General features: G+C 40.6%; 2 protein-coding genes across 4 annotated transcripts in view; one reads left to right on the top strand and one right to left on the bottom strand.

The window, feature by feature from the left end:
- ZNF106 (zinc finger protein 106) overlaps positions 1-13,168 on the top strand; it is a 43,664-nt gene extending 30,496 nt beyond the window's left edge. For both annotated transcript variants that reach the window (XM_083350569.1, XM_083350568.1), the window contains 7 exons: positions 736-927; positions 3,078-3,140; positions 4,424-4,543; positions 5,088-5,159; positions 6,695-6,766; positions 8,944-9,090; positions 11,997-13,168. In XM_083350569.1, coding sequence (XP_083206695.1) covers positions 736-927; positions 3,078-3,140; positions 4,424-4,543; positions 5,088-5,159; positions 6,695-6,766; positions 8,944-9,090; positions 11,997-12,053 — 723 coding nt within the window. In that variant the 3' untranslated portion in view covers positions 12,054-13,168. The remainder of the gene's footprint in view (positions 1-735; positions 928-3,077; positions 3,141-4,423; positions 4,544-5,087; positions 5,160-6,694; positions 6,767-8,943; positions 9,091-11,996) is intronic.
- A 3,323-nt stretch (positions 13,169-16,491) lies between these two features.
- CAPN3 (calpain 3) overlaps positions 16,492-22,471 on the bottom strand; it is a 41,508-nt gene continuing 35,528 nt past the window's right edge. For both annotated transcript variants that reach the window (XM_083350592.1, XM_083350591.1), the window contains 2 exons: positions 22,197-22,255; positions 16,492-17,639 (listed from right to left, as the gene is read on the bottom strand). In XM_083350592.1, the coding sequence (XP_083206718.1) occupies positions 17,613-17,639; positions 22,197-22,255 (86 nt within the window). In that variant the 3' untranslated portion in view covers positions 16,492-17,612. The remainder of the gene's footprint in view (positions 17,640-22,196; positions 22,256-22,471) is intronic.

Genomic DNA, 22,471 nt, shown 5'->3' with positions numbered 1-22,471 from the left:
AGTTCAACTTGGATCCAACTTCCATAGTTAAAGAAACAAGGGGAAGATCTACCTGGGCACAGTCAGAGGTTGGTTGATGGATAAGCACAATCAGACATAGGACTAAAATTAGCCTGGGGGAAGTAGTTACTGTGGAAGGAGTCCATGCACACTTTTCTGTTTCTTTGAATTATTTTGGTGGAGCAGTGGGCTAATGCCTCCTTAAGTAACACCAGCTGCCTGCAATTAGTGCAGGTTCGCATCCCACCAGGCTCAAGGTTGACTCAGCCTTCCATCCTTCCGAGGTAGGTAAAATGAGGACCCAGATTGTTGGGGGCAATTAAGCTGACTTTGTAATAATGCCGCTTGGGGTGTGTGTGAAAGCCCTAATAAGCAGGCATATACATAGAATGAAGGCTACTGCTAAAGTTTGTAAACCGCCCTGAGTCTTTGGAGAAGGGTGGGATATAAATGGAATAAAAATAAATAAATAAATTTTTCTTTTCAAAATGAAAATAATGTAAGTATTTGCTATGGAGCAGAGTATATCTTAAAGAAATTCACTCCATAAAAAATAAAGAACACTGTTTCTTAATGAAAAAAAATATATTGTTTATAAGTCCAGTTATACAGGGATCTGGCGTTTTTGGGAAGGCATTCAAATAATCAGAAGGAGAAGGATTTAGTGCTGTTGGATCTGGAGGGAAATAATGGTGTCCCTAACTTGTGTTTGGGTTGTATTTTCTTTTTTCCTAGAACAACAGACAACTTGAGACTTTTGAGTGTCACGGTCCTAGGGCAATTAGCTGCCTGGCTACAGCTCAGGAAGGGGCACTGCGACTCCTGATTGTGGGATCCTACGATTGTACAATTAGTGTGCGAGATGCCCGAAATGGACTACTGCTCCGAACCCTTGAAGGTCACAGCAAAACAGTTCTGTGTATGAAGGCAAGTGCCTTAAAAAGAAGAACTTTTATTGAAATGCAGCCATTTGAAACAATTCGTAACTTGTAAATGAAACTCCATTATTTTTGCTTGATGCTATTTCATCAGTTCTGAGCAGAAGTAAGATGAGAGACAGCTGCTTTACACATAACCAGAGTTTTGGGTCATCCAACTCAATTGTTGTTTGGATATTGTTTCAAAGACTTCGGATGAGCCTTTCTTAGCCCAATCAAAATAATGAGAATTGAACCTGGGATCTTCTCTTAATATAAGTATATTTTTATATTTTCCTGAATGTTTTTATTAATTGAGCTACACCAGAGATAAACACAGATTTCCACTGATTTCTTCATTCCCTCTTGAGATTCTTCAGTGATATGTTCACCACTTGTTTTTCTTTTGCAACACAGTCCTTTAGATTTCCAGAAATCTCATTGTTTTCAGTATCACTTCTGATTACACCAATGTTTCACCTCTAAGATAGCTTCTTCAGTTGCCTGCTGGATACTTTCTCCTTGGATATCCCATTACCATCTTATTCTGACGATTATTATCTTCTCATATTTTTTCAGAGTCTTCCTTGTATTATATGTTCTGTTCACTAAAAATCAATGGAATTGTTGAGATAGAAGAAGCAATTTAGACTGAGTCCGACTCTAATCTTGATGTTCTCTAACCTTAACCCCCCCTCCCCAAGAAATATCTATTTAGGGTCTTCTTGAATACATCCAGTAAATGGAACTCATAGTCTTCTTAGGTAACTTGTTCACCCCATCTTTATTCAAAGGACACAGTATTCAGTCCCTTATCATCCTTCTTATTGTTTCTGAGTTCTTAATGTACTGGACAGAATTGGGCATAATACTTGGGGTGAGGTTTGACCAGTATAGATTGGAATGGAACTATTAGTTCTGCAATTTGGAAATTATATTTTTATGAATAAAGTTAAATATTGTATTGCCCTATTTAGATAGCAGCACTTAGCTAGTTTTGGAAATTTTTTTTGATTAGAATCAGACTTGGATGTGAAACAACCAGGAAATCCCATTAGAATTGAAATTTTTAAAAAATCTGAAAGAAGGCAGTAGCAAATTACTTCCCTATTATTTCCTAAAACCATAACCGTGAAATCACCAGGAATCTTAATTTTATAACTGTAGTTTTTATACTGGTTAAATTTTCCCATTTAAACATCTAACATTATTTTAATATACATTGTTACCAGGCCATTTATTCCTTATACCTATGTATGTGGTTGTTGTTGTTTTTTTAAAAGCAAACCTTTAACCAGATAGGATACCTTGACCTGAACTTTGCTACTCAATTTTTTATATTTAATTCCATGCGTGTGGCTCTTGAATACAGCATTGCAAAATTATGGTTCTTCGCTTCTGTTCTCTTTGTACAAACCTCAGCTTTAATTACTGCGTTCTTTTATGCCCTTTCTTTTTATTTGTATTGCGCAATACAGATAAGAGGAACTGTTATAAATAGTAATGATTTGATTAAAGTGTGAAGATACTGTCACATTCATATTTTTGGCAATCAAATAATTTTTGATGGCAAGAGTAGGCCAAAAGAATTCAATCGAAAATCCAGAACAGTGCCAAAGTCTCTCCTGCAGTTCCAATAAAGACTTGTGTTCATGTTCAGATCAACCTTCCTCAGTGAAAGCCACTCTGAAGCAGTTCTTCCCAGGGAGATTGTATTTCAAAGGCATTTCCAACAGGAGAGACTAAATAACTATCCCCTGGGTGGGTGGATGCACGCTAGACTTTTGCTTGTAGATGCTTCAGATAGAATGCTTGCCAATATGCCGGCTGGGAGAGGATGTGGGATTTTTGGAGGGAGGCTTTGTTTGATGCTCTGCAGATCAATCAGTTGGAGATGTAAAAAAAACCCTTCCCTGTAATAGATAATAGTTATTTTGAAGCACCAGTGAACTTGGTATTGACTAGGTCTGCAAGTAACTAGGTTGAGTTTAATGCAGTTCTGTTCTAGCCGGCGCTCAGACTGGCTTTGTAATTCGTTCTCTCGCCATGATTCATTCATTGTCATTATATTGTGGCAATTAAATGTGAGAGCTGGTAAGGAATGAAGTATTTCTGGTTAAATATTGTATGTAATCTGTCTGTTTGGCTTTATCTTCCAAGGTTGTAAATGATCTGGTCTTCAGTGGTTCCAGTGACCAATCTGTCCATGCCCACAACATACACGTAAGTTGTTCGAAAGTCATTTCATTTTAATCTGTGAAATTCTCCCTACCACTTTTACTTCTAAGAAAATGATTTTACTGTTAAATTAGTGTCAATAATCCGTTTACACTAATGTAATTCAATTTTAAACAAGTCTTCACAGAGAGAAACACCTAATACTGAAACTTGAATCTTGACTGTAGAGGTTCTGAGAAATAGAAAAAAAATTAATTGCCTTAGGAGAGTTTCCTGTGCTAATTTTTTTTTTATTTGACTAGAGACCTCTCCCTGTTAAAAGTTATGCTACTAGCCCTGTTTCGTCTAGATATGTGGAAACAATGGCTTGATACAGTATTTTAAGAAGAAATCCATCAGATAGTTATTATTATATTGTGATCCACGAAAAACAACAGTAATTGAGACTGGTATTTTCATCACTAAACGATGCGGTCTTAAAGTACAACATCAGCCGACCACATCTCATAATGACAGCAATCCCAGCAGCACTCCCTATTGCCATCATTAAGTGAGGATCACAGGCGACTCACAAGCAAGCCAGGAGGCAGAAGGAGCATGCTCTGGATCGTGCCAGCCAAGGAATTGACTGGTGGGGTAAAGGAAAGGAGCCTTTTTGCTGCAGAATATCGTGCCCCTCGAGCTGAAATCTGCCCCCACCCTTTTGGCCTTCCAAAAGAGCCTGAAAACCTGGCATTGCCAACTGACTTGAGACCCCGGTAGGGCCATCCCATTTTGGAGAAGGCTACTCTGCCTCTGCGTTGGTTCCTTTTATCCATTTTAATATTAATTTTAATGTATTATTTTTACTATCTGATGTTTTCATGTTTTAATCCTGTAATTGTTTTATTCTGTTAATTGTGACATTGTAAGCAACCCAGAGTTGCTTGGTAGAGCGAGGGGCCTATACAGATTCAATAAACAAATAAATAAATAGGAATGGGAATGGAATAAGAATACAGTAGAGAACAGAACAGAACAGAACAGAATGGATAAATACAAATTCTCAGATGCATCTCTTTTTATTTCTTACGCATGATGGTTGATAAGGACACTCTTTGACACAAAATACATAAAGATTGATCCCCAGTGGCTATATGAAAGTGTTGTTCACGCTAGACAGTTAACAATCTTCCTTGCAATGCTCGCTTCATTAACAATATAAACTAAAGAAGAAAAATCTCTTTTAAGATTGTGTTCTCAAAAGGAAGGTGTCTGTAAGAATTTAGTAGAAACAATCAATTTACTTGCTCTGTGCATACCCATTTATCACGATCATCTTGTTGCAGACTGGGGAGCTGGTACGGATATACAAGGGGCATAGCCATGCAGTAACTGTTGTGAACATCCTGGGAAAAGTAATGGTAACAGCCTGTTTAGACAAGTGTGTTCGAGTATATGAATTGCAGGTAAAAATCTAACCGATTTTGTTTCAAGTGGAATGTGATAATTATCTTCGTAAATGATATCCTTTGTTTTTCTTTGATCCCAAGTGATGTATTTGTCTTCAAATACTTCATGAGTTCTGATTTAAAGCAACCCTTTTAGGTCTGAATTGGGTGGTAAGGAAGTCCTGCAGGAGTTGCACAAACTTCAGGGTCTAATCTTCTCTAGGAAGAATAGCTGCTGGGTTGTTTTGTTTTGCATGCTGAACTTACTTGCCATGAGATAACAGTGTTGCGGTGAAGTCCTAGGTTATGTACATTGCCTGCCACACATTCTGAAAGAGTGTGAGGTTATGTAGAGAATTAAATGACTTGTTTGATCACTTTTCTTCTGGGAAAGTCTATGGCTGGAAATGAGTATTTAAAATAAGCGAACTAGAATTGTGGGACAAAGAAGCAGGTTGTTTTGTTTTTATTACATTGTTTACATGCAGTTTACTGCAACTAAATCTTTAGGTATATGCTTATTGGCTTATTTTCTTTGTTTCCCCCCCTCTTTTCCACCAAGTCTCACGATCGTTTACAAGTCTATGGAGGACATTCGGATATGATTATGTGCATGACCATTCATAAGAGCATGGTAACACTTTGTTTTCCCTTTCTGTAATATTAGGGATTTTCCTCTTGTGATTATGGCTATCCAGAAATAAGAGTATTATTCTTGCTTGCTTTGTAGACAGTGTTTTGCAAGTAACTTCATGCTTGGTTCCCTCTGGTTGGGAAATAGGACTGTAAAGCAATTATGAATTTGTTAGAAGTTGTATCTAAAGAGCCAAATGTCCTCAAACCCACTAGAGCAGGGGTCCTCAACCTTGGCAACTTTAAGACTTGTGGACTTCAACTCCCAGAATTCCTTAGCCACCAAAGCTGACGAATTCTGAAAGTTGAAGTCCACAAGTATTAAAGTTACCAAGGCTGAGGACCCCTGCACTAGAGTACCCAGTGAGGAGTATCTGTCACCTAGGGGAGGATAAGCAGGCATTTGTATCCTATATTTAGGAACATCAAACTAGTCATCTGACATCATCACTTCTCTATGTGCATAAGGAGATTTTGGATTCTAGCCAGACTCTAAGAAAAGACATAGGTCAATTCACAGATCAGAAGAAGCCAATCTAATGCCTTGCAGTTGGATTGGATTCCAAACTTTTATCTGCCCTTGTGGGATGGCCAGAGGTAAGGGACTGTATTTAGTATTATTTATGTAAATTTGGTACTCCTTTTTCCCCCTTATTAAAAAGTATCCCAGTTGGATACTTTTTAAAACAATTAACTGTGATAAAATAATACAATTTTATCCAACTCTTTTCAACCTGTGAAAAGCATCAGATAACTTTTGAACAAACTTTAACATTTGAGATGATTAAACCAGCTGAAATCTGAAAAGCACAGCAACTCTAGTTTAACCAACAGCCTAAGTAACTACGTTATATGTTTTTCACTTCTGTAGTAACCCAGGTGTGTGTCTTTCTTTTTAAATTGGGCACTTTCCATAGAATGCCTCCATAGCCTGAATGGCATCATTATAATTTGTTATCCCATTGACTGCATGCAAAAATTATTTCCCAGGAGCAGACTAGCACCATTCAAACACTTAATGATATTTGTACTGTTAAACCACTTTGTTTAGTTACAGAACTTAATTTAATAACTCCATAGAGTAACTGAGGGACTTTATTCAATTGATGATCCTGCATTCATTGGTTGCATATTAATGTATATTTTCTAAACATTACTACTGATTCATTTGGCAAAATAGTTTTACAGTTCATACTTAGGTTTTATTTTCATAGATATACTACCTGTTTTACTGTTACTGATATCAGGTTTTTTTCTAAAAAAAATCATACTAAAGGGTTTTTCACATGTTCAGTATACAATATGCTGATTGAATTGCTTCCCTTAATCCAACCATTATGAACTGAGTGATAAAGGAGTATATAAAAATTAATTTCAACATTTTGTTTTTTTCCACTAAATTATATAAGCTACTGTATGAAAAATAAATAGTCTAATCATAGTGGAATTTTAAATATAATACCAGTCGCTACTGCAGTTGGTATATCCATGTCCTTTTATTCTTTTAATTCTAGAATTCTTTTTTTCCTCTTTCAGATCTACACAGGTTGCTATGATGGTAGTATCCAAGCCGTGCGGCTTAACCTGATGCAGAATTATCGTTGTTGGGTAAAGACAAAAGCATTTTTGCTCTTTAGAATGAAGTTCATGCAGTTGTTTGTAATACTTGAAACCTGTTGAATCCACAAAAAATGTAACATAAATAGGATAAAAATGTCAACAAAACTATATAGTTGAAACAGTTAAAATTGGAGTTGGGCAGTTATAAGAAATTCCACTATAAAAGGCAGGCTAGGCACAAGGTACCAAATATTATAAATAAACTCTCTAAGCCAAGTTTGAATCCGATTCTTTACCTACTAATGGAAAAGAATTAGTTCATTCCAGGTTCCAGATAAATCTCAAGTAGCCTTTAAACTCCTAGGTTTAGTCTTCATTTAAGAATGGCCAAAAATGTTGACTCCACCCACTCTATTCTTGGGGGGAGGGGAGGCTCCGAAAGATGCTGGAAGGTCCATCTGCCCATCCCTAGATGACTTTCATTTACATCCTACGGAAGCTGTTGAAAACAGGACTCTTTTCACTAGTTCATCATCCCCCCATCAGGGCAAGGGAAGCATACTTGTCAGATAATAGAACTGTTTATGTTGTGAAGGCACTGTGATGACAGTGAGATGTAAACCTCACTCTTCCTGGTGGAATCCCCTGGGCAAATGTAGGGCTTCTGGTACTTTTAAGTAATCAAAGTATTCTCAAGAGAGACAAGCCAAGTGTGGTATGGAAAGTTGAAAAAGCAGGAGCTGTGCCCGTCCCCTTCAAGCAATCCTTATGTTAAAATGGGTGCTTTGAGAAGACCAATACTTGATCCCTCAGTTCTCTCCCATATTCAGCATGGAGGAACATCATAGTTCCTTCATATAATGTTGTATTCTGAAGCAGAAAGTGTCTGATAAGTGGATGAAGTGTTTTTTTCTTTTTGGATGAAAGGTGTAAATATCTTGCCTGTAGTGTCTTAGAGGGATGAAACAAACTTGGGACAATTGCTGCCAGGTTTCTGTTCAGAAAACTCAAGACTATAAATGTGATGTAAAACTATATATGCTCTCTACATGGGGCTGCCCTTGAAGACCACCCGGAGGCTTCAGCTGGTGCAGAATGCAGCTGCACGGGTTGTGATGGGAGCTCCCCGATACTCCCATATTACACCCCTCCTGCGTGAGCTGCATTGGCTACCAGTTGCCCTCCGGGTGAGATTTAAGGTGCTGGTACTTACCTTTAAAGCCCTACATGGCTTAGGTCCGGGATACTTGCAGGACCATCTGCTGCCGGGAACAAATTCCCATCGTCCAGTACGCTCACACAGAGAAGGCCTCCTCAGGGTACCGTCAGCTAGGCAATGTCAGCTGGCGACCCCCAGGGGGAGGGCCTTCTCTGTGGGAGCGCCAACCCTATGGAATCGGCTCCCCCCTGAGCTTCGGATAGCCCAAAACCTCCAATCCTTTCGCCGCGGCCTCAAAACACACCTGTTCCACCAGGCTGACCTAGACTGACAGGCATTTTAATTAATTTATATTTAGTATTTTTAATTCATTTTTAAATTCTCTAATTTTTATTGCACTGATGTTCTCAATTTCATTTTATCTTGATTTATGTACTTATTATATGTTTTGTTGTTAGCCGCCCTGAGTCCTTCGGGAGATAGGGCGGGATATAAATCCCATCAATAAATAAACAATAAATAAATATATGTAATGTCTTTCAGAACGACCAAAAACTTCACGTTTATCATATGACTCTCTTCTTTTTCCTATATGTGGATTGAAGTGGTCTTACAGTTTTGGTTGCTTCTGTCCTATTCCTACTTGTAGTGTCAATGGAGGATTGAAAATCTTTGTGTTACACAAAGCTGTGCAGTATAGTGGTTAAGATGTTCTAAGACCCAGGAGACCTTGGTTGCTCCTTGGATGATTTGGGGTCAGCCATTTTCTCTCAACCCACCTTATTTCAGAGTTGATGGGGAAAAAATTCTGAATGGAGTGCTGTGGACAAAAATGAATGAATGAATGTACCATTTATGGTTTTACAGAGCTAGCTTTTACTAAGTCATGCTAATTAAGGTTCCTCTAGTTCAGTATTTTCTTATTTTTCTCTTTTTTAGATTTATGAACTGTAGAAAAATGGTTCCATCCTTAATGTCTCCACTAGCTTTTAGCCTGTCTTCTGTTACTGGTTTTATGTCATTGCTATTCCCTCTTTCTAACAGTTTTGTTTATTTTCTTTATCAGTGGCATGGATGTTCACTTATATTTGGAGTTGTGGACCACTTGAAACAGCATTTGTTAAATGACCACACAAATCCAAATTTTCAAACTCTGAAGTGTCGCTGGAAAAATTGTGATGCCTTCTTCACCTCCAGGAAAAGCTCCAAACAGGTATGTAGCAAAGAAATTGGATAAAAGGTGAAAGATGAAGTAATTATTTGGGGTCTGGTCCTTGTAGCTTGGGAAGAGAGTGATCTACAAAAACTTTAAAATAATAATAATAACAACAACAACGTTGGAAGGGACCTTGGAGGTCATCTAGTCCACCCCCCTGCTGAGGCAGGAAACCCAATACCATTTCAGACAAATGGCTGTCTAGTCTCTTCTTAAAAACTTCCAGTGTTGGAGCATTCACCGCTTCTGGAGGCAGGTTGTTCCACTGGTTAATTGTTCTAACTGTCAGGAAGTTTCTCCTTAGTTCTAGATTGCTTCTCTCCTTGACTAGTTTCCATCCATTGCTTCTTGTCCTGCTTTCAGGTGCTTTGGAGAATAGCTTGACTCCCTCTTCTTTGTGGCAGCCCCTGAGATATTGGAACACTGCTATCACGTCACCCCTCATCCTTCTCTTCATTACACATACCCAATTCCAGCAACCGTTCCCTATATGTTTTAGCCTCCAGTCCCCTAATCATCTTTGTTGCTCTTCTCTGTACCCTTTCTAGAGTCTCGACATCTTTTTACATCGTGGTGACCAAAACTGGATGCAGTATTCCAAGTGTGGCCTTACCAAGTGGTATTAATACTTCACGTGATCTTGATTCTATCCCTCTGTTAATGCAGCCTAGCACTGTGTTGGCTTTTTTAGCAGCTGCAGCACACTGCTGGCTCATATTTAAGTGATTGTCCACTAGGACTCCGAGATCCCTCTCGCAGTTACTTCTATTGGGCAAGGTACCACCTATATTATACCTGTACATACATTATCTTGCCTAAATGCCTACATTTTCTTGCCTAAATGTAGAATCTTACTTTTTTCACCATTGAATTTCATTTTGTTAGATAGCACCCAGTGTCCAAGTCTATCCACATCCTCCTGTATCTTAAGCCTGTCTTCTGGAGTGTTGGCTATTCCTGCCAGCTTGGTGTCATCTGAAAATTTGATGAGTTCTCCATCTATCCCCTCGTCCAAATCATTGATGAAGATGTTGAAGAGCACTGGGCCCAGAACAGAGCCCTTGGGCACCCCACTACACACTTCCCTCCATGTAGATGTGGTTCCATTGAGGATCACACACGGAGTACAGCCGGTCAGCAGGCTATGAATTCATCTGGTGGTGATGCTGTCTAAGCCACATTTTTCTGTCTTATCAAGTAGTAGGTTATGGTCTACTTTATCAAATGCCTTACTGAAGTCCAAGTAAATTATATCCACAGCATTCCTCTGGTCCACTAATTTTGTCACCTGGTCAAAGAATGCAATAAGATTTGCCTGGCATGATCTGTTTTTGACAAACCCATGTTGGCTTTTAGTAATGACTTTGTTTGCCACTAGGTGTTTGCTGATTTGTTGTTTATTTTTTTCCAGAATCTTCCCAGGTATTGAGGTCAGGCTGATAGGTCTCTAGTTTCCTGGATCTATTTTTTTCCCTTTTTTGAAGATGGGAACTACTTCAGCTCTCTTCCAGTCCTCTGGTAGTTCCCCAGTGCTCCAGGATCTTTGAAAAATATAGTTGAGTGGTTCTGAGATCACATCTGCCAGTTCCTTGAGAACCTTGGGGTGTAATCCATCTGGTCCTGGTGATTTGAACTCGTCTAGGCTGGACAGGTGCTCATTTACCATTTTCTTGCCTATCTTAACTTGCGTTTCTATTCTGTTTTTTATGGCACTGGTTTTGGTAGGTTGGACTGTTTTTTCCCTTTGTGTAAAGACAGATGCAAAAAACGAGTTAAATTGTTCTGCTTTCTCCCTGTTGCTTGTCACCTTCTTGCCACTTTCCCCCACTAATGGACCAATCATTTCCTTAACTTTTTTCTTGTTTTTTACATGTTGAAGGCAGCTTTTTTTGGGGTTATTTTTGACTTTGGTCACAAGCTTTAGTTCATTTTGAGCCTTAGCTTTCCTCACTTCATCTTTGCAGGCACGGGCTATTTGCTGATATTCTGCCTTAGCTATGTGCCTCTCTTTCCACTTTTTATACTTGTCCTTTTTATCTTTCAATATGTGGGGGGGGGGTTTGTTTTGTTTTTGAGAAAAAATGGTGCACAATTAATTGGCAGTCCTGTTGCCACTGTGTCATAAGTTGAGAGGAAAATCTATTCCTGAGGTAGTGTCATAAATGTCTGGTGCCCTTGTTACTCTGCTGTTGATTCTTTGATAGTGGTAACTTGAAAAGAGACCAGTTTAAGGGTCTTGATCTACAATTCTCCTATTCTCTACAGACTATAGAAGCAGGGCTTTTTTTCTCATAGAACGCTCAGAACGGAGTTCCGGCACCTTTTTTAGATGGAACCTTGTAGGGTAGGCAAGGCGGGTTGTATGACGTGTGAGTTCCGGCACCTTTTTCTTTTACAAAAAAAGCGCTGTATAGAAGTACTAAAAAGTGTACTAGCTGTCGACATATTTATATTCCCTTCAGATTCCCCCTCTTTTCCCGCTTGTTCTGTTCTTTCTTTGTGAGCCCAGCAGCATTCTTTCTGCCATCAATTATTCTTCTCAGGCCTTCATTGGATTGCTTTATAAGATATTTTTCTGTCATATATGTTACTTACACATTGGTCATACACGTAAATTACTGTACTAAACAGTTCATTAAACAACTAGTGAACATATAGAACATGTCACAAAGACCAATCAAAGCTAAAGCTGCTTAGTAAAAGCATTGGGGATGCTTTTAACTTGATGGTCAGAACTTAAAGATGTAAGAAGTTTAATAAGAAAATTTCAACTTTGACGTTGCCATCCCAAATCTTGGATGTACACTGGCCTGGTCATTGATGTGTTTAATTTTTTTTATAGGTTGTTGGAGTATAAAAATCTGAGCTAATTGAAATCAACTCTCTCTTGTTTCTGCTTCTAGGATGCAGTGGGACATATTGAGAAGCATGCAGAGGACGATAGCAAGATTGACTCGTGACATTTTTCAGCCTCCCATATTGGGAAGTATTTTTTTATATACACAAGAAATTTTACATGCCTTGTCCGCCTCATTCTTTTCTTTTTCCTCCTAGTCATCTTTGGAGCGCAAAAAGAACACAAGCCTTTTTTTGTTTTGTCTACAGAGACAGGATCTATTCACAGCTCTGTAGAGAAAGGAATGACAGTCATGCCAAGAAGCTGTTTATACCATTCACTTGTTGGGAAAAAATCTACTCTTCCTCGTGCATTGTGCTTATCTATTACTAGATATTCAGAGTAAAGTTTAATAAACCTGGGGCCCTACATATATGTGTTTTAACCATCAGTTTTCATGTTACATGTAGGATCCCCTGTTAATGTGTGTTTCTGGCTTTGGAGTATTTTAATGTTAATCCAAACATTATTGAACACATGCTAGAAATACTACCTGATTGTTGAATTCCTTTTTTTTTTCTTCCTTACTGAAGTCTTTGAGATACTTTGCTGTGGGAGTAAACAACTGGCTCGTTGTTTGAGTTACTTTATATTGTGGCTTCAGTTTGAAATGTGAAATCTACACAACTAATCACATTTGTACTTGATTTTGGGGGGGTATGCTTTGGCTCTAAAGGCTCTTAGGGTGGCAGAGAACATACTGTTAAGACAGCAGAATACCTGTTTTCTAATACTGTAATTTCCCAGTTATTTTAGGAGTACTAGACACCATAATACGAACACCAGTGAATATAACTTATATTAGTCATTTTTGGTTAGGTTTATACCCAGTGCTCTCTTGCCACAATATTGGGACTGGTTTTTTTTTTTTTTTGATTCTGCGAATTTCAAGTTATGAGCATTCTGGCATTTGAAGTAAGTGAACTTTTACGACATTTTTACTTGCTTCATCCAGCTAAGCCCATGAGAATCCTGTTCTTTGCAGTCAGCTTTTTGACAAGCATCTTGTCTCACAGCAACTGAGTAACTTCAGTTCCTGTAATTGCAAGTTATTCAGCTGTTGGGTGCAAACTGGGACGATTTAAAACCCAAGCAGAAGCTGAGACTTTTGCATGTCTTTTGTGCTGTCATTTAAGGGAACAAAACCAAGCAGCGTGACAAATGCAAGAATTTTTTTTTTTTTTAAAAATGGCATATGTGTTTGTGAAGGAAATGTGTACATGGTCAGTACTGTCTGGGAAAGTTGGTGCTTCAATTTGCGGTTTTCAGAAAGTGGTTCCCTATTTAGATTTCATCTACTGTTTGTGACATCGGTTCTGGTTTTTCCTCCACAGAAAAGCTAAAAGCTTCATTGTTAGTCTAGCAGTATCTGACTGTGAGCTTAACTACAGAAGACAATGCATACATATCAGAAGAACAATTGGTATTGTAATCAACCTTTAAACAGAAAAGCTAATTCATGTATAACTTAGTGACCTGAACAGCTGGAAGAACAAACCAGTTGGAAGTGGCTGTACATGATTTCTTGACAACTCAGATAAGCTATAAAGAAGTTTTGATTCTGCTCGTTTCTTTTGACCTTTTGCCATGTTCAAAAACAATGATCGATTCACTGGTTATCTTCTATTGCCAGGACATCTTGTTCTGTAGCTTGTGTGTGATTTCTGGGTAATAGTGCCTCCTCTTTTCGTGACATTGTTGGCATCTGAAATCAAACAGCCTGAAGGAAACCCTGAAATGCTTACTTGAAAGGCTGCAAAAACGATCATTTTCTAGGTAGCCGAATATCAAATGACATTTAAAAATATAGCTCATTCTTAATTGAATGTGTTTGAAGTTAAATTACAGAAGTAGGAAGTATTTTTTGTGAGGAAGAATATATGGGGTGTGTTATTAGTTATGTGAACGGGTGAATCTTAATTTTGCATCCTCTTCCAAGTTCCTTTTTCAGTATTTTAACTGGAAGAGGATGGTGATTTGATACGCAATAATTTAAATGTTCTTTTGACATCAGTAGTTGCAAGTGATTGATAACTTGGACTACTTTGTGTTTTTTACTGTTTAATACTGTATGTGTGTTTGGGTGTGTATGTGTGTGCGCACATTTAAGATGAGTGCGTTTTGGGATGTTTTCATAATTTGGGTTAAAACGTGTTCAGCAATAAAAGTGTGGCCAGGTTTTATTAGCTGGTTCTATAATATATGTTTTTCTTAATGAGAAGAATCGTTGCAAATGAGGTCACAGGCACATAGCTTAGAAAGTTAAACAACTCCTCCTTTCAGTGTGTTGCACTGAAGCTCCACCATTTTTTCACGTGAAATGTAAAATGTTCTCTTGCGATTCAGGTTATTTGTTTGATTTGAGGTTGTTTTCTGTACTTATACCTCTTTAGTTGGAAATGTAGGCATGCTCCTTTAGGTTGCTCTAGAAATCTTGATGCAAAGAGAGCAAAATGGAATTTGCTGATTATTGATAGAATGGTAAGGTAGATGAGATTGTGTACTTTGAGGAACGTCACATTCTGGAAGGTTTTTCTCTTACTTCCTCAAATATATTAACTTTTATCTTTAGAAGATATTTATTTTGAAAGAAAGGAGATAGAAATAAAGTGGCCAGAGTGAATTGCAGAGTGCATTATTAAAATGTGTGGGAAGTGTTTGGTTTTGTGTGCTGGCTGATGTCTGAGCAAGTTGTTGCAGGTTGTATATGCAATGTATTTGGATTGCATGCTGACATATTTCTCCAGTACAAGAGGTGCGTGTTTTTAAAATGCCATTAGGTTTTTGTGTTTGTGTGGTGAACGTGTTTCTTTACATTAATGGCTCTGCTGTGGAGGACTGTTGTGTGTATCAGCTGCCGTAGAATTCAGGTACTTGGCTGGTTGCATTTTTGTCCCACTGAATAGCAGAACACCTGCAAGTATCCCAGCTTCTGTTTGCCCTTTGAGACACTACTGGGCTACCTGGACTGAAACATAAAAGCTACAACATCTTAATAAAGTGGCAAAGCACCCATCTTAAAAAGTCTGGACTGCATCTTAAATATCTAATGACATTTTATCTTCTTTTTAAATGCAAGTTGGGGGTTTTTGTTTTATAGTGCACATGTTCATGTTCAAAGACAGATACATTAAATATTAGTATTCAGGCAGCCAGCAGCTAACTTTCTCTAAACACTTGAGTTTCCTAGATAAACTATATTTGTGAGGAATGGTTTGCACAGAACATATACGGTAAGCAGGTACTCCATATAGTACTGTGCATTAATGCAGCTAGAAGGTCTCAAACAACACAACATTTAAGACAGGAACAGATTCCTGTAATAGCAGAAATACCAGGTGGGAAAATAGCATATTAACTCTGTTGTAACTGTTTAACTAGCATCTTTTCTCAGTTTGTTCCAGTGAAGGGTTTAGTCTTTCCTTTTTGCTACAAAGCTGTGAATTAGATAAGATAAACAGCAAAAAGAAAATAAAATAAATTTACTTTATCCCAAGAGAGTTGTGTAGTCTATTTTTTTCCAGATTTCACTTAATAATTTAAATACGTCATTTACTTTTGAGGGGGAAAAATGGGAAAATGATTGTTCAGCATCTAATTCAGTGCTTCTCAGCCTTGGCAACTTTAAAAAGGTTCCCCAGTCAGCCATAAGGAATTCTGGGAGTTGAAGTCCACATGTCTTAAAATTGCTGAGGGTCAAGTTCTGTACAGTCTCTGAAGTATAGCAAAAAGGCTTTTTGAAAGAATCTTTCTTTAGTATGGAGCCTGTTTCACTGTTTTTTTTAACCCAGCTATTCCACGTACCTCAAAGGTCAACTTCCCAAAACCACAATTACAAACATAAGCAAAAATATTAGATAACAAACCTTACAAATTCATACAGCCATCTGTTAAAAGAAAACTGGACCCCTACAAGTAGCATTTTTTGTAGGGTTTTTTAAAATCACGTTTCATAATTTTAACCCAGCAGAACAAGTGAAAGAGCTCTCATTTATTATGCAACTTTTGCCACATTATCCAAAACAATGGAACCATTGTTTGCATGGTATTTGCTAAAATGGGATGGGTGAGTACAGTTTCCAAACAAATGTAGTCATAGCACTAGAATCACAGTTAATCCTCTGTGAAAAATGTCTTATGAAAGAAGTCTTGTTTATACTGTATGTCAATACAGACTTCTATAAAAGTTCTACTGCAGACATGTCAAACACAAGGCCCGGGGGCCAGATCCGGCCCACGAAGTGGTTTCATGTGGCCCGCAAAGCCATCCTGGAAACAGGGAGGGAAAGGCCCCCACTGCCTTGGCCCTGGCCCAGAGACCCTCCTTCTGCCAGAGACCTTCAGATCTGTCCCACTCCTGCCCAGGCCCCCATAGGCACCCTTGATGCGAACGATGTAGAGCTGGCCATGCCCACCCAGTAGGCCATACGCACTCTAGCCACGCCCAGCCCCTTGAGGGCAACCGCAATGCTGATGCGGTCCTCAATGAAATTGAGTTTGACACCTGTTCTACTGTAAGCGAACCCAGACTTGCTGAATCTGTCCGTCTGTCAGAGTTGCCAGAATAAATTTATCATTTAGCTAAAATATTTTTCCTGCAGCCTAGGAACAAAATTAATTGCCAGAAGTCCTTGACTTGCAACCATAATTGGGACCAGAATGTCTATTGCTAAGTGAGATGGCGTTAAGTGACTCGCACCTGATTATATGACCTTTCTGCAACAGTGGTTGAGCCAGTCACTGCAGCTAAGTGAATCACATGGTCATTAAGCAAACCCAGCTCCCCTATTGGCTTAGCTTCTTAGAAGCTGGCTGGGAAGGCCGCAAGCAGCGATCACAGGACTCCAGGACACTGCAACCATTGTAAATACATGCCAGTGGCCAAGCACCCAAATTGTGAAAACATGACTTTGGGGATGGCGCAACACTCTTAAGTGCTAGGCCTGGTTGAGAGTCACTTTTTTTCCCCAGTGCTGTTGCAACTTCAAACAGTCGCTAAATGAACTGTCGAGGACCACCTATAGTTCAGCTACAATATTTAGCCACCTAAATATTTAGTCATTTGACAAATCCTGTTTGATGTTTAATCTGTGTATATTGATATATTCTGTCGCTGGACATACCGTAATTGTAGGAAGCTTTGGCTACAGGAATAATAACTGATGTAATGTATAAGAAAATCAGCTGAAAATAATTTAGATAGTTAAATGTTTGAGTCAAGTTATTTTCAAATAAGTTGAATTAATTACTTAAATCGGATGAACTGCATTTTGGCAAGTTGTAGTGTTTAATGTTGATAAATTGTTCTGATGTAAATTGTTCTCTCTAAATAACTCAGGTGGTAAGAGGTGCTGTTTCAAAATAAGAACAATAATTTTGATTTGCCATGAAGCTCATGCATCTAGAATTGATTCCTTCAGGAGAGCAGATACCACTTCTTGTGCACAAGATGTTTCACTGCTTTTGTTACTTCTCCATAGGCAGTTTCCTTGGACATAAATCTGCTGAATTATACTTCCTTTCCATGTAATTTTTAAGAAGAGATGTGCCAGAGATCAGTATCTTGTAACTGAATGTTGGCTGATTGAGTCAAAAATCAAAGGGAAGATGAAATAAGTGGTAATCAGGCGTACATGGTGAGCTGTAGCCACTGGAAGTAGAAAACGAGTATTTTAAAATAATAGGCATCTCTTTAATATGCAGAACAAAACTACAGTATGTGACCTGTGCAAATCCCCTTAACCCAGTAAAGAAATTGACTTAAAATACAAAATGAATATTTTCAACATCAGACTATAAATTTGTTGACTCCCATTCCCATATTCATAGATACTTACATCCAAATAAGGATTTCCAGTGTATAAAACCTTGCAATGACACTGCATTTGCAAGGCCGTGTTTCATTTCCTAGCTGAATTAGAAATGAACTCATTCTTCAAGCTTGCACTCTCTATCACAAAGTTGGATTAGAACTCTTATGAACATTGAAAGCAAAATACATTTATTTTTTGCTATCTTAAAAATAAATTATAATACACACTATTAAAGCTAAATTAAGTTGCCACTATCAGCAGAAAAATCTGAAATTATTTCAGTCACGTATATAACCTAATTTTAAATATTTATTTATTTATTTATTTATTAGTTTTTATAAACCGCCCTTCTCCCGAGGGACTCGGGGCGGTGTACAGAGGAAGGAAGGTATACAGATTGAACAATAAAGATAATAAGAAACACTAATGAACACAAACTGGGACCCCAATTAACGCTATCATGCCAGGCCAGCCTGCTGAAACAGGAAAGTTTTTAAGTCGCGACGGAAGGTACGGAGGTCAGGGGCCATCCGGATTTCTGTTGGTAAGGTGTTCCAGAGGGCTGGCGCACCCACTGAGAATGCCCTCCCCCTGGGGGCCACCAGCCGACATTCCTTGAGCGGTGGCACCCTGAGGAGGCCCTCTCTGTGGGAGCGCACAGGACGGTGGGGTGCTGACATCGGCAGAAGGTGCTCCCGAAGGTAGTCCGGACCCATGCCATGTAGGGCTTTGTAAGTCATCGTTAGCACCTTGAACTTCACACGGAAGGCAGCCGGAAGCCAGTGCAGCGCACGGAGGAGAGGTGTGATATGGGAGTATCGGGAGGCTCCCAAGAGTGTCCGTGCCGCCGCACTTTGCACCAGTTGAAGCTTCTGAGTGGATCTCAAGGGCAGCCCCATGTAGAGAGCGTTACAATAGTCTAGGCGAGATGTCACAAGGGCATGGGTGACTGTACGTAAGGAATCCAGGTCCAGATAAGGCCGTAGTTGGCGAATTAGTCGAACCCGGGAGAAGGCCCCCTTGGTCACAGCTCCAATGTGGTCTTCCAGGGAGAGCTGCGAGTCTAGGAGGACACCCAGGTTGCGGGACCTATCAACAGGGGGAAGTAACTTGTCCCCAATGTTAAGCAGTGGGACGTTCTGGATCTCCTGGCTTCCCGGTACGTACAGCCATTCAGTCTTGTCCGGGTTCAGTTGAAGCCTGTTTCTCCCCATCCATTCCCGGACCGCTTTCAGGCAGTGGGACATCACGTCTAGGGCATCACTGATATTGTTTGGAGTTGAGATAAAAAGCTGGGTGTCATCAGCATACTGATGGTACCCTACTCCAAAACTGCGAATGATCTCACCCAGCGGTTTCATGTAGATGTTGAACAGGAGAGGCGAGAGGACCGACCCCTGAGGGACTCCGCAAGCGAGAGGCCTCGGGGTCGACCTCTGTCCCCCTGTCAGCACCGACTGCGAGCGACCCTGGAGAAAGGAGGAGAACCAACGCAGAACCGTGCCTCCCACTCCCAGTCCCCTGAGGCGTCGCAGCAAGATACCATGGTCGATGGTATCGAAAGCCGCCGAGAGGTCTAATAAGACTAGGACAGAGGAATGGCCCCTGTCCCGGGCTCTCCAGAGATCATTCATCAGAGCGACCAATGCCGTCTCCGTGCTGTAGCCCGGCCTGAAACCCGATTGGTACGGGTCTAGATAAACCGCTTCATCCAGGATCTGAGGAAGTTGGTGCGCCACCACGCTCTCAACAACCTTCGCAAGGAAGCGAAGATTGGAGACTGGACGAAAGTTATTCAAAGAGGATGGGTCCAAGGTGGGCTTCTTGAGGAGAGGTCTCACCACCGCCTCCTTCAAGGCGGTGGGGAAGTGACCCTCACTCAGAGAAGCAGAGATGACTGCTAGGAACCAGCCTCGTGTCGCCTCTCGAGCTGCATAGGCCAGCCAGGAAGGGCACGGGTCCAGTAAGCATGTGGAGGAGCTTAACCTTCTCATAATCCTGTCCACTTCCTTAGGAGTTACAGGATCAAATTCTTCCCAGATGACGTCGACAAGACTGTCCATGTCTTGTTCTTCCATCTCAGCCCAGTTGGAGTCCAGACCAGTTCGAATCCGAGCGATTTTATCCAGCAGATATTGACCAAATTCCTCGGCTCGACCCTGCAAGGGTTCCTCCCTCACCTCTTGGTTTAATAGGGAGCGAGTCACCCTGAACAAGGCAGCTGGGCGATTATCTGCGGACGCGATGAGGGTGGAAAAGTAGTTGGATTTTGCCACCCTTATCGCAGCGAGATAAGACCTGGTGAGGATTCTTAGTCGCAATCGGTCGGATTCGGATCGACTGGACCTCCAACGGCTCTCTAGGCCCCGTCTCCGATGCTTCATCTCCCGGAGCTCCTCGGTGAACCATGGGGCTCGCTGGGATCTGCGCCGGGTCAGAGGCCGCAAGGGCACAACTCGGTCCAGAGCCTCCGTGGCTGCCTTTTCCCAGGCTTCCACTAAGGCTTCCGCCGAGCTGTGAGCAGGGGGTGCATGCGAGTCCCTAAGCGCTGCCTGGAACTTATCAGGGTCCATTAGGCGCCTAGGGCGGTACCATCTGACTGGCACCGTGCACCCACGGTGGGGGGTGGCAAGGGGGAAGTCTAGCCGCAGGAGGTGGTGATCGGTCCATGACAGGGGCGTAACAGTTGTGGCACCCCCACCGACATCATCACGCCACCGTCCAGACAAGAACACCAAGTCTGGGTTGTGGCCTCTCTCATGAGTCGGCCCAGAAATTATTTGCAACAGGTCCATGGCCGTCATGGAAGCCATGAACTCCCGAGCCAGTTCGGACGATCCTCCCAGGGACGGTAGATTAAAGTCGCCCAAGACCATGAGTCTTGGGAATTCAACCACCAACCCTGAGAGGACATCGAGTAGCTCGGGTAGGGCCGCCGCTGCACGATTAGGTGGTAGGTACGCCAGCAGCAGACCCAGCTGCGCCCCTGGGCCGAATCTCAGTAGGAGAGACTCACACCCGACCATCTGAGGGACGGTGGTCTCTCGCGGGCTAAGGGATTCCCTGATGATAACTGCCACTCCCCCGCCCCTCCCATGAGCCCGGGGCTGGTGCAGTACCTGGAAACCTGGCGGGCAGAGGTCAACCAGAGGAACACCCCCCTCTGGGCCCAGCCAGGTTTCCGTGATGCATGCCAGGTCCGCATGCTCACTCTCCAATAGGTCACGAATGAGGTGAGCTTTGTTGGCTGCGGACCTTGCATTCAGGTCTCGCTAAGTTCAGGAGAACCTCCTCAAAGACTAGCCTACAGGTAAATGTGGATAGTTCTGGAATATTTAAACTTCTATATTGAGTTCTGTTTTCTCTACCAAGTTTCCATTTATCTCTAATTCATCTAAAGCATTTGAGTTAGTAATAGATAATGGACCTTCAATATAGAATAAACCTAATACAGAGGTCCCCAACCTTTGAGCACCAGGGACCGGTTCTTGGAGAGAGTTTTTTTCCATGGACTGGAGGGTGTGTGGTTTTGTGTGCTGCCTGCATCCCACAGATGGGGCTTGCTTGTTTGTGTGGACCAGTTGCTGGCATGTTGCAGCCCGGTACCAGTCCACAGACTAGGGCTTGAGGACCCATGACCTAATACATCTGCTTTTGTAAAACAGATATTCTTGGAACTTGCACTCAAATCTGCATGAGTACCCTGCTTAAACTATTTGGCCTTTCATGCACTCTACAGCAGCAGTGTAAAACTAACACTTATAATTGGTTCCTTTATTAAGAAAAAATGACCCTACAATTTCAAGAAGGGGTTTTGAATCCTACCCAAGAACCTACAATAGTAATTCATATTCTCAGTCCCACCCAGTTGGACTACCGCATTATGCTCCACATAAGACTGTTTTCAAAGGCACCTCAGAATCTGCACCAAATAAGAACACAGCAACTTGTTTGCTATCACAACATACCATGAATGTTTTTCATCTTTATTGTGAGCCCTGCATTTCTGAGTGCAATTTAAGTGCTAATTTTGATTTGTATAGTCTTGTGTGTCTTGTCACCCATGGACCAGCAAACCTAGCTCCTTCAGTCATTGACCCATTAAATGTGAATAACTTGAGAAAAACTGTTCCTAACCTCTCGGAGTTGATGCTTCTCTGATACGGCCTCTTTATTAGACTTGCTCTAATTGTGTTGGCCTTTGGGAAGAAAGTTAAGATGGGACCCTTTCAGAGATTTAGTGTTTTTTTTCTAAGACAGGGCTGTAAGTTGTTTTCTAGTTTTAAGAAAAATTAGATATGATTTTTTAAATTATTGTACTATGGACATTCTTTTTTGTAAACTATTCAAAGTGGCATGATTATCAGAGTTTCAACAAATACATCAATAGTTACCTCTAAGACGTTCAGTTTAATAATGCCATCTCCATCTTTATCAAAGGCTTGGAATGCACCTAAAATGAGTCAAACATAAGGAAGATCACTCTATAGAAGTCAAGAAATTAGAACAGTAAATACAACACTTTAGAACTACTATTTGTTCCCACTATTTTTAACTTTATCATTCAAGTATTAATAGGAAATCCTAGCTACTGTGTACCATTCAGTCAGATAGTTTAACTTATGTGACAGAATTACATAACTATCAACCATCAGCTGCAATTATTTGT

The sequence above is a fragment of the Vipera ursinii genome (genome assembly GCF_947247035.1).
Source record: "Vipera ursinii genome assembly, chromosome: 1".
NCBI classification, from domain to species: Eukaryota; Metazoa; Chordata; class Lepidosauria; order Squamata; family Viperidae; genus Vipera; species Vipera ursinii.
Note: the sequence above shows the minus strand (reverse complement) of the source record. Positions and strands in the feature narration are given on the sequence as shown.